This window comes from Gymnoscopelus microlampas (genome assembly GCF_963454915.1).
Source record: "Gymnoscopelus microlampas genome assembly, chromosome: 1".
Lineage (NCBI taxonomy): Eukaryota > Metazoa > Chordata > Actinopteri > Myctophiformes > Myctophidae > Gymnoscopelus > Gymnoscopelus microlampas.
Genome location: NC_139962.1, coordinates 16,082,686 through 16,098,235, shown reverse-complemented (window position 1 = coordinate 16,098,235; position 15,550 = coordinate 16,082,686). Strand labels below are relative to the sequence as shown.

Sequence of the window (15,550 nt, the reverse complement as noted above, 5' to 3'; positions counted from 1 at the left end):
GCTCTGACTATGCAAATTCTCTCTGCAGACATAATAATAATCCCAAGTAAGAGCGGAGGTGTCACATACTGTGTATCTACTCTGGTATAACTGCTCAACTGACCCTCAAGCTAGTTCCCTGCAGCCAAGCCTCGCTCTGCACCTCCCGTGCCAGCTGATACACGGCCAGTTTACCGCTGTTGAGAGTTGCCCTGCTGCCTGAGTTATCCTTGGTTACGCACGGGTGTCGCGCGCTGATAGCTATTTTCAGTATGCGACACTGGCTCCTCGTAACCAAGTATAAATCAGCATTTACACCTGCCCCTGTCACTCTCTCTCTCTCTCTCTCTCTCTGTCTCTGTCTCTGTCTCTGTCTCTGTCTCTGTCTCTCTCTCTCTCTCTCTCTCTCTCTCTCTCTCTCTCTCTCTCTCTCTCTCTCTCTCTCCCCTCTCCCCCCCCCCCCCCCCCCCACCCATAGTAATATATTATACACAACAGTGCTGTAATAACATAATCGGGGGACATCTGGTGGCATGCACTACTTGGACCACGTTTGAATCCTCTCATGCTGCACTCTCTCTCTGTCTACTCACCTTTATACAGATATTCAATGTTTTTACATAGACCATAGGCAAGTTCCTGTTTAGTATTACATTAAGGTCACATTGCAAAAAGCCAAACATTATAATAGCCAAAAAAGGGGACAGAAATGTTAAGATAATAACTTAAAAGTCCAACTTATTCTTTAGCATCTTGTGAACATGAATCAGTACATTTATCAAGTCAAATATGTTTTTATATAGCGCCAAATGTTGTCTCATGACGACACTTAACATGTAGAACTGGTACTCTTGCAGAGACCCAGTAATTCCCCCATGAGAAAGTACTCGGCTACAGCCAGGATAGCAAAGTACAACTCCCCTGTAAATGGAAAAAAAAAACTTGATTAGAACCAATCCCCAGTTTGGCGTCTGCCTTGACCAGTTGGATTGAGAGAGAGAGAGAGAGAGAGAGGGGAGAGAAAGAGATGGACAGCGACAGCTAGAACAATTATTACTAGAAAGGAGTGCTCCACAGAGCGAAGATCTCAGGCAGGGCCCACCCAGGGCAATGTGATGTCACCTTACCACTGCATAGTGTATTGTGTTTATGCTGCATGCACAAGCGGCATGTGTGTCACATTGTGTGTGTGTGTGTGTGTGTGTGTGGGGGGGGGGGGGGGGGGGGGGGGGTATGCACACATCACAGTTGACCGCGGTGTCTATGTGTGAGTCTGTGTTGTGTTAGTACTCAAGTTGGTAACAAAAGGTTTGGCACTGATTGATCCATTAGCTTGCTAGAATAACCAACACACACACAGACAGGCACACACACACACACACACACACACACACACACACACACACACACACACACTGGGGTGAAAAAATAATCTACGTCCCGGCCCCCGGGCTTCGGGCATCTCGTACTGTTGGTAGAATGTTAACAGCAGTCCTCACAGTCATAATCCATGGACACCCTCCATCTGCAGCCGGGGGGTGTCATCATGATCCATGGAAGGCTGTGAGACGAGAAAGCACAACAACTCTGGGGAAGAAGTTAAGTTGGTAACATGCATTGATGGGACATTAATACATAAAGATTGAGTGAGAGTGAGAGGAGGAGAGAGGAGCTTATGATCATTCCTCTGGTACTCTAGTCTAAGCCTATTGTAGTATTATACAAGCCTGGGCCCTAACTATAAAAAATTTTAAGCCTACTCTTAAACCTAGAGAGGGTTTCTGCCTCCCAGACCAACACGGGGAGATGGTTCCACATTCTACTAATGGAGAACCAGTAGGCCTGTGTTCCTCTAGTGCAGTGTTCTAGTACTACAGAGTTAATAAGGTACAATAATGATCTCCATGATATATGATTGAGTCTTTAGAGACTTGTTAGGGCCGCCAGTGTCCTGTGTAAGAAAATATTGTGTTTTTGTCATGTAAGTAAAGGAGTTTGTGGGCACTTTTTAAATGAGGAACGGATTAGTGTTAAACCGGGACCTGCAAAGTATGCTACTTTTAGCGAGCGTTATTATGGATCCCACCGGAGTTCTGGGCAGTGGCTGCTAAGCCAGTGGTTCTCAAAGTCAGTCCTTGAGGGGTCCCCAGCGAAATGAGTTAATATAGCATTGAAATCAGTTTAACCACGTTAACCGATATACGTCGGCAATTTGAAAATAGCCGATCTACAAGCTTACAGAATGCCACGATGCGGCCCGTACAGAGCTTGTAGATCTGCCGTTTTCTTTTTTGAAACATCAAAACTCAAGTCTTCTCCTTATGGGGGTCGGCTGGCACAAAAATATTTTCAGATGGCTGCAGCCAAATATCAATATGGGGGTCCTCGATATGAAAAGAGAAGCACTGTGCTGAGCATGGTGGTGAATGCTCTGTGTACTCACAGTGCTGTACTGATTAACCCATTAAGACCTGGGACGCATCTGTCATTTTAGATTTCTTTGGGCTATTCAAAAATAGCAGATCTACAAGCTCGTAGTGCGGCACCGCATTTTTTTTTTTTTTTAACACATTGACTGCCATCGGCTAATCTCAGAACGTCCATCGTAGTGCCAAGCAATTTCTTACCTTTTTTGTTTTTTTGATTCCGTCATAGGCCCCGCTAAATCCGTTTAAAATCCGCGTTAATTTGGTTCGACACAAACACGGGACCCGACCGAACAAAACGCTGAAAACCGTGCAGCGATCCGACACTGCATTCTGGAGAACGAGAGGAAAACGCTAAAATGGTGGATGCGGTGAGAAAAACAACAAGCCAGAGATAATGGCGTCCAAAGTTGACCGCTAGACAGGAAACGGAGGCGGGAGAAAAAACGGAAACAGTATTATTTCGTTTCCGGTCCGCCCACTTCGAGACCGGAAGTGCAAAAAAAATCCGGAATCTGCACCTGCACGATTTAACATGGGAAAACACCCGCCCCGTAGGACTACGGGAACGGCAGTTAACGGTTGGATTTAACGGCCCGTAGGACTACGGGCCTGGCAGTGGATTTAATCATGGATTTTTTTTTTAAGCAAACATTTTTTAACTCAAATCTTTGCTGCTGGGGATTCTACGAATGTCTTCTAAATCCTAACAAAAATCCTAAGAAAAAACGTATGTCGCTAAAATATCAATGGTTTTCAAACTTTTTCATGTCAAGGACCCCAACATTATATATTTGACCGCGGACCCCCATCTCAAAATATGTTGTTCCAGGGACCCCCCAGAAGCAAAGATTTGAGTTAAAAAAATCGCTTTAAAAAATATATATATATATATATTCAAAGATTTGCACAAATTTTCACGATTTTTCAAAAATAGCAGATCCATAAGCTCATAGCGCGGCACTCGGTGCCGCGCTATGAGCTTGTAGATCTGCTATTTTTGAATAGCCACAAAATGAAAAAATGACACAGATGCGTTCCCGGTCTTAACGCGTTAATAAGCTCTCCTGAGAGTTCCTCTGGGGCCAGACAGACAGACAGACAGAGCGGCTAGTGAGCTGGATGTTGTGTGTCGGAGCAGGAGGACACTGCTGTCACTGTGCACTGTCTGGTGTCGGGTGGCTTCATTGGGTGTAAAGTGGATTATCTTCCACCCGGGTCTTTATCCAATTACGCACCACATTACCGAGTAGGCAAAATAACCATCAGTCCTCCTATAGCTTTACACTCTCTATTTCAGACAAAGTCTGTCTGTCTGGGGGAAAAAAAAGAAATTGGCTCTGTATCGCTTTGTCTCACCTTCAGGTTACGCAATTGTTTCGGTTTGTAAAGCTCATTAACACTTGCATTTCACTTATACTTCAATACACACACACATACTCGAGAGTAACGACACCATTTATTGTTGTTCCCAGAGTAGCTACTCGAGTAGTCGATAAAATTATATATATATATATATATATATATATATAATCTCTTGCAAAGCTTGCAACTCGTCTCTGTCGCCATGTGTGATATCTATGGGCTCTGTTTGTATCTGCTTAAAACAAAAATATTCCCACAGAGACGATGGCACAGAGCTAACCTTGCCTTAAGGTGGACTGACATAGCAGCAGTTATCATTTAGTGACAATCTCAGCTGCTCCTCCCTAAATAGATGGCACTCATCAGCTGCGGAGGCTCTCCCACGTTCAATGAAGCAAAATCTATGACATTTCTCTTTATACTTTTCTCGCTGTATTGAAAAGTTATCGAACCGTGATTCCAAAATATTGTATCGAACTGAACCGTGAATTTTGTGAACAGTTTGCACCTCTAATATGTGTGCGTATATATATATACTGTATATGTGTGATGTTAAATCCCAGGAAATGGCGCGGGCACTCCCTCACCTATCGGCTCGCTCCTATCAACATGAGCGTTTCCTCCTCACTCTGAGCAATTTAACACTAATAACTGTCTCAGAGCATTCTGACATTCTGACTGCTCTCTGGTGGGTGTCTGTATGCTCTTCTCACATTTCCCGTCTGCTGGGAAATGTCCTATTTGCCTACATTTACCATGACACACACACACACACACACACACACACACACACACACACACACACACACACACACACACACACACACACACACACACACGCGTCATTTAAATCACCTTCTTTCCCCATTCTGATGCTCGGTATAAACTGCAGCATATCATCTTGACTACATGCCTAAATACAGTTGGACAGGCATACCTGATAAAGTATGAGGAACGGAATAGTGTTAAACCGGAACCTGCAAAGTATGCTACTTATTCAGTGAGCACTACTATGGATCCCACCGGAGTTCTGGGCAGTGGCCGCTAAGCCAGTGGTTCTCAAAGTGGGGTCCGAAGACCTCTAGGGGTCTTTGAGGGGGTTCAAGGGGGTCCCCAGCTAAATTGGTTGATATAGCATTGAAATCAGTTTAACCACTTTAACCGATATATGTCATTGATTAACGCCGGATGAGTGTATATATTGTATATATCACAGAGATTGCCTATACGATTCAGTGAGACTACCGTGTGTTAAGGATTAGATAGGGTGCAAACAGTTAAATACTATAAAAACCTGTCACAGATCAATCACAGATTGGAGGAAGACGGCCTTCAAAGACGCAAGAGCTGTGTTTACCAAGGGTTCATACTTAGAGCAACTAATAGAGTTTCTCTTTTTTTCATCAAGCCTCCAAATCAGTATTGTGATTCCTTAAAACTCCAGTGTTGATAAATAAGATAATATATCCTTTACTGAATAAATGCCCCACTCTGAGTGAGGATGGCCCTGGGTAAACTTTAGGAAAATGTGATCTTTAAAAAAAAAATAGACGGTGCATGTTAATGAACAATATATACGTACATGATGTAATGTAAATACACCGGATTTAGCAAGGATACACATTTCATCCCTAGTCTGTTATTATCTCTAGAGTACAAATCACATTGATTTATAGTCGACTTTGTTGCTCACTGAATATAACTTTTCAACTGAAAAAGTTTTCTTAAGTTATTGTTTGGCGAGTGATACCGTCATAATGACAAAGTATATATTGGGCTTTTAGTGGTTCTGCCTTGACTGATGTGCCTAGAAGATGAGTCTTAGACTATAACCCATTGGAATTTTGTTTGGATTGGATTTGAACCAACCAACAAGCTGTTTGTATTGATTGCAAACTTGTGTTTGTTCATCTCTGTTTGGCTAAAGCTCCACACATTCCAGCTCTGTGCTGTGTGAGGGCTGTGTGAAGAGTTAAAACAGCGAGGATGAGGAGGAAAACGGAGGCAGGCTGTTTGAGACGACATTATCCCATTCAATCCGGGAAATGGGAAATGCATCTGTGTCATTTTAGATTTGAGCTATATATTACTTTGGCTGTTGAAAAATACGAGCTTGTAGATCTACTATTTTTGAAAAATCTTGAACATTTTGTGCAAAACTTTGAATATATATCTTTTTTAAAGCGAACATTTGTAACTCAAATCTTTGCTTCTGGAGGTCCGTGGAACAAAAATATTTGACAAATGTTCGCTTAAAATATATATTCAAAGATTTGCACAAATTGTCGCGATTTTTCAAAAATAGCAGATCTACAAGCTCATAGCGCGGCACTCGGTGCCGCGCTATGAGCTTGCATATCTGCTATTTTAGCCAAAATAAATCTAAAAATGACACGGATGCGTTCCTGGATTGAACGGTTTATAGACCCGTCAGCAATTTGAACTCTGGTGTTCTGAGCCAGGTTGCTACGAGACAACGGGTGCATGGTGATTAAACTGTCTTGTGGTGTTATGTAATTATTTGGATAATTTGCACGTGCCAAGCGTCTGACCTCTGTTGTACCCCCTCTATGCATGTTAAAGTGAAGTGAAGGGCTTCTTTGGCTGTGGTTTGTCTGTTTCTCTTGTGTTCACAACAAGTTGGATTGGGCTGCAGTGGCTCAGGAAGTAAGAGTGGACGTCGGTCTATAGGAGTTTGATCCCTGGATCCTCCTGTCTTCTGTGTCAAGGTGTCCTTGAGCAAGACACTGAACCTTAAACTGCTCCCAATGAGCAGCAGGTTCGTGCCTTCTTGCATGGTTTGCCTTTGCCGCCGGTGTGTCAACGTAACGCACATTGTAAAGTGCCTTTGGAAAAAAGACGCTATAGAAACGTATCATTTAGATACGTCTGCATTTGGAGTACTATACAAGCAAGAACACACAAGCACAACTTTGCCTGTGTAGTTCGGAACAGCTGTTGCTGTCTATCAATTAAGCATCCACTATTAACATTCCATTAACACTGCTGTCAAATACACTTGAAGAAGTGACTTGATCATTTTATACAGCAGCAAATGTTTCCTGGCTGCTGATAGATACAGTATACTGCAGTGGTCCCAACAGCTGAGAGTGTAGTGTATCAGCATAGTTGCTTAGAGGTTAGTGGATCACCTCACCGGTGGGCTATATGTATGCATAGCATGTGTGTCTGTGTGTCACTGGGAGACTGCAGATACACTTCTATTTTAACCCATTAAGACCTGAGGCAGATTCTACAAATGCCTTCTAAAACAGTAGTTCTCAAACTTTCAAGATTTTTCAAAAATGTAAAAAAAATATACGTCTAAAATGACACAGATGCTTTCCCGGTTTTAATGAGTTAAAAATAGTAGATGCTCTTTGATACGTTAGGTTGTTAGGGTGTAAGAGACTTGTCAGTGCTTGAGGCCACACATCTAAAGGTGTTTTAATTACTGGCCTCTTGAAGACTTTTTTTTTTTTAAGTCACTGTCAGCAAACTATTTGAGTTTGGTTACTAAGGAATTTGTGATTTCCTTTTTATAGAGAGAATTTAGAGAATAAAGTTCATGTCACTGGCTGTGGTTGATCTTGTGGCAAATATGTTGTCTTGTGGCAAATATTTGTGTATGTATTTAAGAATTTAAATCTTTTGAAAAGGGGCATTTGTTAAGTCACTGTCAGCAAACTATTTGAGTTTGGTTACTAAGGAATTTGTGATTTCCTTTTTAGAGAGAATAAAGTTCATGTCACTGGTGTGTAGCTAGTGGTAGATCTTGTGGCAAATATGTTTGAATTTGTATGTATTTATGAATTTAAATCTTTTGAAAAGGGGCATTTGGTAAAACAACAAAGTAAGACCAACAAAGTAGTGTACAGTATAAGCGGACACAAGACCATCTATACAGTAGGTGTATGTTGCAGCTAATTCTAGGCAAACCTGTCAGTCCAAGTGTGATGATGATGAACCAGGTGTGAAATGAGCAGCTCTGTATCAGTCAGAGGATAAGGTAGCAGAGAGGCAGCTAGTAGTGGCCTTCAATCTAGGGCAGAGCAACAGCAGATTCACTCTAATGATATGAATGGAACTACAATCTGGGTTTGTCCTTTTGGTAGAACAATAGGCCTATTCACCACTGAGCCCGCCGCTGTGAGATCGCCCTCTCGAATGACGTGCACACACGCCAGTGACATCACATTTGCGAGTCGTGTCATAGGCATAATCCTTTTTTTTTTGTTGTGATTTCCAATTGAGCTTAAATCCATTCAGACCTGAGGCCAATTCTACAAATGTTTTCTGAATCCTAACATAAAAAACAGCGCCCTCTGCTGTTTTTTACTCTTTCACTTGGCTCTGGGAGGAGCTCAGCGTAGCACCCGTGCGCAAGGAAACCGGGGTTTTTGGTCTAACCTCAGCGCTCCACTTCCGGTGGTGCGCTTATGTTTTCATTCCCACTAACAATATTTCTACACGGAACACTAACACCACTTCTCCCAGAGAACATGGATCGTTTTGGTTATAAGCCCACTTGTTTCTATGATGAAAGAGCAAGTTAAAATGTGAATATCTTTCCGTGGTTTTGTCTGCTCCGAGGACGCTATTGTTAAATGAGTTTCGGTTTGTTGACAGTAAATCCCGCCCATTACATTTGATTGGGTAAAGCGCGGCCTGCTTCCTGATCTGAAGGCACGCCCACTTGTAGGCCAGTGCGTACGCGTTATGACGAACCCCCCCGACAGATTCAAGCGGAGAGCAGAATCTGTTCTTGAGAGATTAGTAATGCCTCAATGCTGTGTTTTCTGTGACAGGTGATCATCAACAGCACCATCACACCCAACATGACGTTCACCAAGACATCGCAGAAGTTCGGCCAATGGGCGGACAGCAGAGCCAACACCGTCTTTGGCCTGGGCTTTGCTTCAGAGCAGCAGCTGGCCAAGGTCAGTATAAACACCATAGGGAACGAACGGTCTCTCTAGCTGAGAGGAGACAGACATACAGTATGGGCTAATTCACTGGTTCTCAACCATGTGGGCCATGAGGGTATTGCAAGTGGGCCCCCAAATAATTGGCAAAACAGTACGATTCCAATGATGATATAACATTAATATTGAAAAGTGACGCCAGTTAATAAGAACTTAAAGTACACTACGTTTTTTTGATCCAAGGTGGAACACAATAAATGTATTGATAATTAAAATAAACATGCTCTGAAAATACTGTACAAGGCAAATGCTTTAAATATTTTCAAGTGGGCCCTGATGGCCTGATCCAGGAAAGGTTGAGAACCACTGGGCTAATTTATACTTTGAGGTACAACTGTGTCGCTCCATCGAAATAATGGATTTTCAACACACGCAGAAACGTGACGCAACAGTTGAAAATGTATTGTAAAACTTTTATAACTGGTTTTATGGAGATTTGAATGTCTTTTTGTTTTCCTTTCATTTTTAATTCAGTCAAATGCATGTTAATAAACAAAGTTATTGGGTGGTAGTTATGGACATTTGCTTCTCAACCCCTAATTACCATATAGATTTCCATCTTGTATATCGTCGTTGTCAGGCGATGTCCAAAACTGTTACTTTTCAGAAATGTAAAAAGGAATCTGTGTTCCAATGTATCCAATGTAGTTATTATCTAGTCATAAGCTCTTGTTAATACTTTTCATTGTTTAAATATTTATAAAACCAACAAACAGACAACATTTTCAAACATCTTAAAATCTGAGAAAAAAAACCCAGATCTAAGCTTGTACTACAAAAGTAGTGAAAATAGCAGATCTACAAGCCTCGTAGATCTGCTATTTTCACTGCGACACTGTCATATGACAAAGTATGAAATAGGGCCTTCATTTACCAAGGATACATGGTTTCTGCCCCGCAGCAACAATATGCCTCTATTCCTCGTCTCTCAGTTTATCATATCTGAACCAGTCTAGAAATCTTTCCAAGTTTCCAACGTTGTGAAATTTAGGCGCTCACTTAAATGTGAGCGTGTATCGTTACTAATCAAAAACCATCCATCATACATCTTGTTCATTTTCAGTTTGCTGAGAAGTTCCAGGAAGTGAAAGAAGCTGCCAAGCTAGCAAAGGACAAATCTCAGGAGAAGATGGAGACGTCAAGTAACCACTCCCAGGTAAATTCCACCTCACGCTGCTCTGGAATTCTCTGAGCAACTCCCAAATGTTTAACCTCTTTCACCCTGGCGTCCCTATTTTGAGCAGAACATTACGGGCGAAAGGTTTCAAAAAATGTTAACCATTTGCAAAACATTTCAAAAGTTGCAGATCTGCAAGTTCACAGCATGTCACAATATTTTTTGAAATACTTTGAATAGGGCTTACTGTAAGTGGTTAACCCATTAAGGCCTGAAGTTCCGATTCTACAAAATGTCTTCTAAATCCTAAAAAAAAAAACTCATGTTGCTATGTCAGTGGTTCTCAAACGTTTTCATGTCAAGGACCCCAAAATGTACATGTATTCGGCTGCGGACCCCCCCATCTCAAAATATTTTGTTCCAGGGACCCCCAGAAGCAAAGATTTCAGTTACAAATGGTCGCTTTAAAAAAGATATATTCAAAGATTTGCACAAATTTTCTTGATTTTTCAAAAATAGCAGATCTACAAGCTCAGATCTGCTATTTTTGAATAGCCAAAGTGTAAAATAATGCTTTTTAGCTCAAATCTAAAAGTGACACAGATGCGTTCCAGGTCTTAAAGGAGAATTTTGGACGAAGTTTTTCTTACCTTTTCTATGATGTCATGATATCTTAGGATGAATGGTACAGTAGAACAATTTCATAACTCCATCCTGGGTCCGCCACAGCTTAAAACGTGCGCGGATAGGCCTTGCGTTAAATCACATATTTTGATAGCTTTTATTTTTTTTGTGAGATCTGACGTTCATAGTGACAGAACACTGTCCAAAAGAAAAACAAAACAAAAAAAAGTCTCGCTTGACGAGATTGAAATCTCGAGATTTCAATCTTGTCTAGCGAGACTTGGATTTTTTTTTTGCATAGTGTTCTGTCACTATGAACGTCAGATCTAAAAAAAAAAAGCTATTAAAATATGCGATCTAGTGCAAGGCCTATCCTTGCACGTTTTAAGCTGTGGCGGACCCGGGATGGAGCTATGAAATGTTTCTACTGTACCATTCATCCTAAGATATCATAACATCATAGAAAAAGTAAGAAAGACTTAGTCCAAAATTCTCCTTTAAGTGGTTAACAGAGCAGCCATGGACGGCCACTACAGAAATGTAATGAAACATTGCCACCACAGAGAAACCAAAAAATAACAAAATATTATAAATGTGTCCCCTTTTTACCACTCCAACATGCTTGTGCCTCTTGTGTTGAACATGCACTTAGTGTTAGTGTTATTCAATGAATAAAATAAAAACTGGTCACAAAATGGGGATGGATGTGGAGCCAACCAAACAAAGCCATAACTGACCCTAACAAAGTTAAAATGATGTAAATGTGCAATGCATCTGTGTCACTTTTTGATTTGAGCTAAAAAGCATTATTTTACACATTTGGCTATTCAAAAATAGCAGATATACAAGCTCATAGCGCAGCACAGAGTGCCACGCTATGAGCTTGTAGATCTGCAATTTTTGAAAAATCCAGGAAATGTATGCAAATTAATATATTCATATTATTTTAAAGCAAAAGCTTTTGAACTCAAATCTTCGCTTCTGGGGGTCCCTGGAACAAAATATTTTGAGATGGGGGTCCGCGGCCAAATACATATAATTTTGGGGGTCCTTGACTTGAAAAAGCTTGAGAACCACTGATATAGAAACATACGTTTTTCAGAAACCTGTTGGATTTAGAAGACATTAGTAAGAATCGGCCTCAGGCTTAAAGCGTTTTTACAGTGAGGGTATTTTGGTCGGTAATGACTGATTTGGGTCAAAAGGCTGATGTATGGCGGTGTCACATTGCGACACGCTGTGAGCTTGTAGATCGCCTGTATAAATGAGGTCAAAGGTGATCCCAAGCTACTCAACACCCAGCGTGCACTGCAGACATGAATAATCACATTCTGCAGCCTAATTCACCAGCCAAAACTACCAGGGCCAGACAGCTCATTAGAATAATATCAACATAGATTAACTCCATTTTATATGAATAATGAAGGCAAGATGTACATAACATTCCGGCTCTCTGGGGAGAAAACTGTTATGCACATGCATCAATAATGAAAAAAACAATTTATGGAACTTTTAAAATACTGATAATAGCAGATGATTATTTTTCATGTGTAAATCACATTTTTGGCTAGTCCTACAGACAGATGGCAGGAAATTACTATCATGAAAAGCGCAGGACATTAGTATTGTCTGTTGACTCATCCAACTGCAGGCAGAAAGGCACACAGGTTTTGATATACTTTTTCAGTTGAGCCTCCAAGTCCTCTGAAACCCCCTCACATCTCTGTGTCCTTGTTCTAGACAGCTGAAGGCTGATGAAGCGGACCTTTATGAATGGTTCGGTCTGGGCTTTCAGATTGATCCCCAATCTAGCAAAAAAGCTTGTTGTGGAGATTGACCGGTGGATCGTAAATTCCCGGTTGCTCACCTGTGCTGTAGACAGTGTCAGGTTACAAGGCCCACTCATAGCGCCGTGCAATGTATTGATCAGGGGTTCTCAAACTTTTTTTATACCAGGACTTCGTTTTATGGGGGAAATTTGGTGGCGACCCCACACTTTATAGCACAGTATACATGTTTATAGTACAATTTAAAAGCTGATATAAAGCATATTTTAAAATAAATCATACATACATACATACGTGTAGTCTTGAATAGGAAATAGAAAAGTGTTTCTGTACACATTTCTGAAATGGAAGCATAGTATAGCCTGTATCTGTGGAAGAACTGTAATTAAAAAAAGGAAGAAAAAAAATAAACGGTGTATGCATTCACACATTCTTATTGGGAAGAATACTTTTTTCCCCTAATTTTATTCAGTTGTCATTGTGTGACCCCACCGTCACCTTCATGCGGACGCACTTGGGGTTCCGTAGGCTCTATGCACAGCAGCCATTTTGGAGAGAAATTGGGCCTCTTCTTACTTCCTTCACAGGTGTTACCAATGATACTAATGAAGGCTCTGTTCCATTCTGGTCAAACAGAGTCAGGGTGCTGATATTGTGCATTTTAAAAGGTGTGTAACTCCCAAATGGTCCCTTACGGCGTTGGTTCTCAAAGTGGGGTCCGGGGACCCCCAGGGGTACTTGAGGGGGTTCCAGGGGGTCCCCAGCTAAATGATGGACAGGAACCAAATGGACCCTTATGGGTCTGTAACTCAGAGAGTGTACAAATGGAACCAAATGGACCCTAACGGGTCCATTTGGTTCCATTTGTACACTCTCAGAGTTAAATTGACATTGGTTTTACAATGTGAATTGGGGTCCCAGAGGTATAAATGCCACTAGATGGGGGTCCGTAGCCTAATGCATGTCAAACTGGGGGGTCCTTGAAATGAAAATGGTTGAGAATCACTGCTAGAGAGCCGTAAAAACCTTCTCTTATTGGGGTCCCTGGCTTATCTTTTCAAATGGGGGTCCGCGGGGTAATAAGTGTCAATTAGGGGGTCCTTGACATGAAAAAGTTTGAGAACCACTGCCTTACGGGTCCATTTGGTTCCATTTTTACACTCTCAGAGTTATGGGGGTCCTTGAAATTAAAAGTTTGAGAACAACCGTAAAAGCCTTCATTAGCATCATTGGCAAAACCTGTGAAGGAAGTAAGAAGAGGCCCAAATTTCTTACCAATACGGCTTCTGTGCATAGAGCCAGGCCTCAGACTGCTTGCCCATATAACATGATGGATGCCAGCAACAGTCCCTCTCCACCTCCTCTCCAGTGTCACAGCTGATGTGCTGTGGGTGTGACACTGTGCCTCACATGGCAGAGCCTGTTGTTACAGCTGAAGTGAAACCCCACTTGTCTGCATTTTTTTTTATCCCAGCAGACGTAGACATTTTGAAAGAAAGCTGTTGCTAGTACTCCTACCACTGTTTCTCAATGTGGGGTCCGGGTACCACCAGGGGTACAAATGGAGCTTAACAGGTTTATAACTCTGAGAGTTAAAGAGATAAATTATCACTAAGCACACATTTTCACGATTCTTCAAAAATAGCAGATCTACAAGCTCGTAGCGCGGCACTCGGTGACGCGCTATGAGCTTGTATATCGGCTAGCCAAAGTGTAAAATAATACTTTTTAGCTCAAATCAAAAGGTGACACAGATGCGTTCCAGGTCTTAATGGGTTAATATCAAACTGGGGGTCCTTGAAATTACCACACAAAAAAATGGAGAGTCCTACGGTTCCCAAGGAGGCAAAAATCCAATGCAAAAACAATTGAGGAGGGAGACCACTGTACAATGCAAAAGAACAGTTTTAATGCCTTCAAACAGCTATATTTTACATGTTTTTTGTTTAGGCGAACGAACATACAAACAATTGACTTAAACTCTGACACACTACTCAGCAACACGTTTCGAGTACAATAACTTTTTAAGGAAGAGTCCTTGAAGGTCCTTGAAATTAAAACGGTATATTTTCTCTCTGTCCTCCGTTTCAGGAGTCTGGCCGCGACACCCCTTCATCCAACCAGGCATCCAGCATCAACGGCACGGATGATGAGAAGATCTCCCACGGTCCGGAGGCTGCCCTGCTGCAGAGCGAGAACGATCGCCTCAAGACCGCTGTGGAACAGAGGTATGGTTTCCTTTAAAAAATAATAAGCTGAACGATTACATTCAATCTGGGAACCCATCTGTCATTTTTAGATTTCTTTGGCTTTTCAAAAATAGCAGATATACAGGTTCTATGAGCTTGTAGATCTGCTATTTTTGAAAAGAAATCTTTTCAAGATTTCTTTGGCTATTAGAAAATATCAGATATACAAGCTCAATTTTTCAAAAATATCAGATCTACAAGCTCGTAGCGCGGCACTCAGTGCCGTGCTACGAGCTTGTAGATCTGATATTTTTGAAAAATTGTGAAAATGTGTGCAAATCTTTGAACATATTTTTTTCAAAGCGAACATTTGCAACTCAAATCGTTTAAAAAAGAAATGGCGGATCTACAAGCTCATAGCGTGGCACCGCTTGTATATATCTGCTATTTTTGAATAGCCAAATAAATCTAAAATGACAGAGATGCGTTCCTGGATTGAATGAGTTATATACTACAGTATTCACCTCTCCTGCCAGTACACTGAACTGGAGACAGTGTATTCGTGGCTCCATAACAGTCATTCAGAATTTGCGTGGCAATGGTGGAACGTTGGAAGGCACTCAGGTGTGCCTGGGGATGCTCTGCGTGTATTACAGTGATTTAATTAAATGTCAGTACACTGGCCAGTCTCTCCAGTTTAATGAAACATGGGCCAAGTCCAGCAGCTCGTTGTGTTTTCTGGACTTGTAAGAGCTTCCAGTGCTTTGGAATTTAGTTTTCGTGTGGAAGCGTACCAAACGCAGCTGGCTGCTCTAGAATGCTGTTGTGCAAGTCTGTCTACATTTGACAGCAAAGAGCACATTCACACAAACCCACGTATAGAAGGGAACAGTAATGCAAACTAAATAAACATCCCAGCCTCTACAAATGGTTTTGCTTGTGACACAGTGTTCTAAAGTGTCACAGTGGTGCATGTCATGTTTGCCGTGAAAATAAATGAGTCACACTCATTTATTTTCCACAGTAGCCTAAAAAGAAAACATTTCAAACTTCAATGCACATGCCACCTAATTAAAAA

At 41.5% G+C, this 15,550-nt stretch overlaps 1 protein-coding gene across 1 annotated transcript in view; it reads left to right on the top strand.

Annotated features, from left to right (window-relative positions):
• homer2 (homer scaffold protein 2) overlaps window positions 1–15,550 on the top strand; it is a 50,059-nt gene that overhangs the window by 21,507 nt on the left and 13,002 nt on the right. Inside the window, exons 3-5 of the mRNA XM_084079616.1 lie at window positions 8,579–8,710; window positions 9,819–9,911; window positions 14,375–14,511. Coding sequence (XP_083935742.1) covers window positions 8,579–8,710; window positions 9,819–9,911; window positions 14,375–14,511 — 362 coding nt within the window. The remainder of the gene's footprint in view (window positions 1–8,578; window positions 8,711–9,818; window positions 9,912–14,374; window positions 14,512–15,550) is intronic.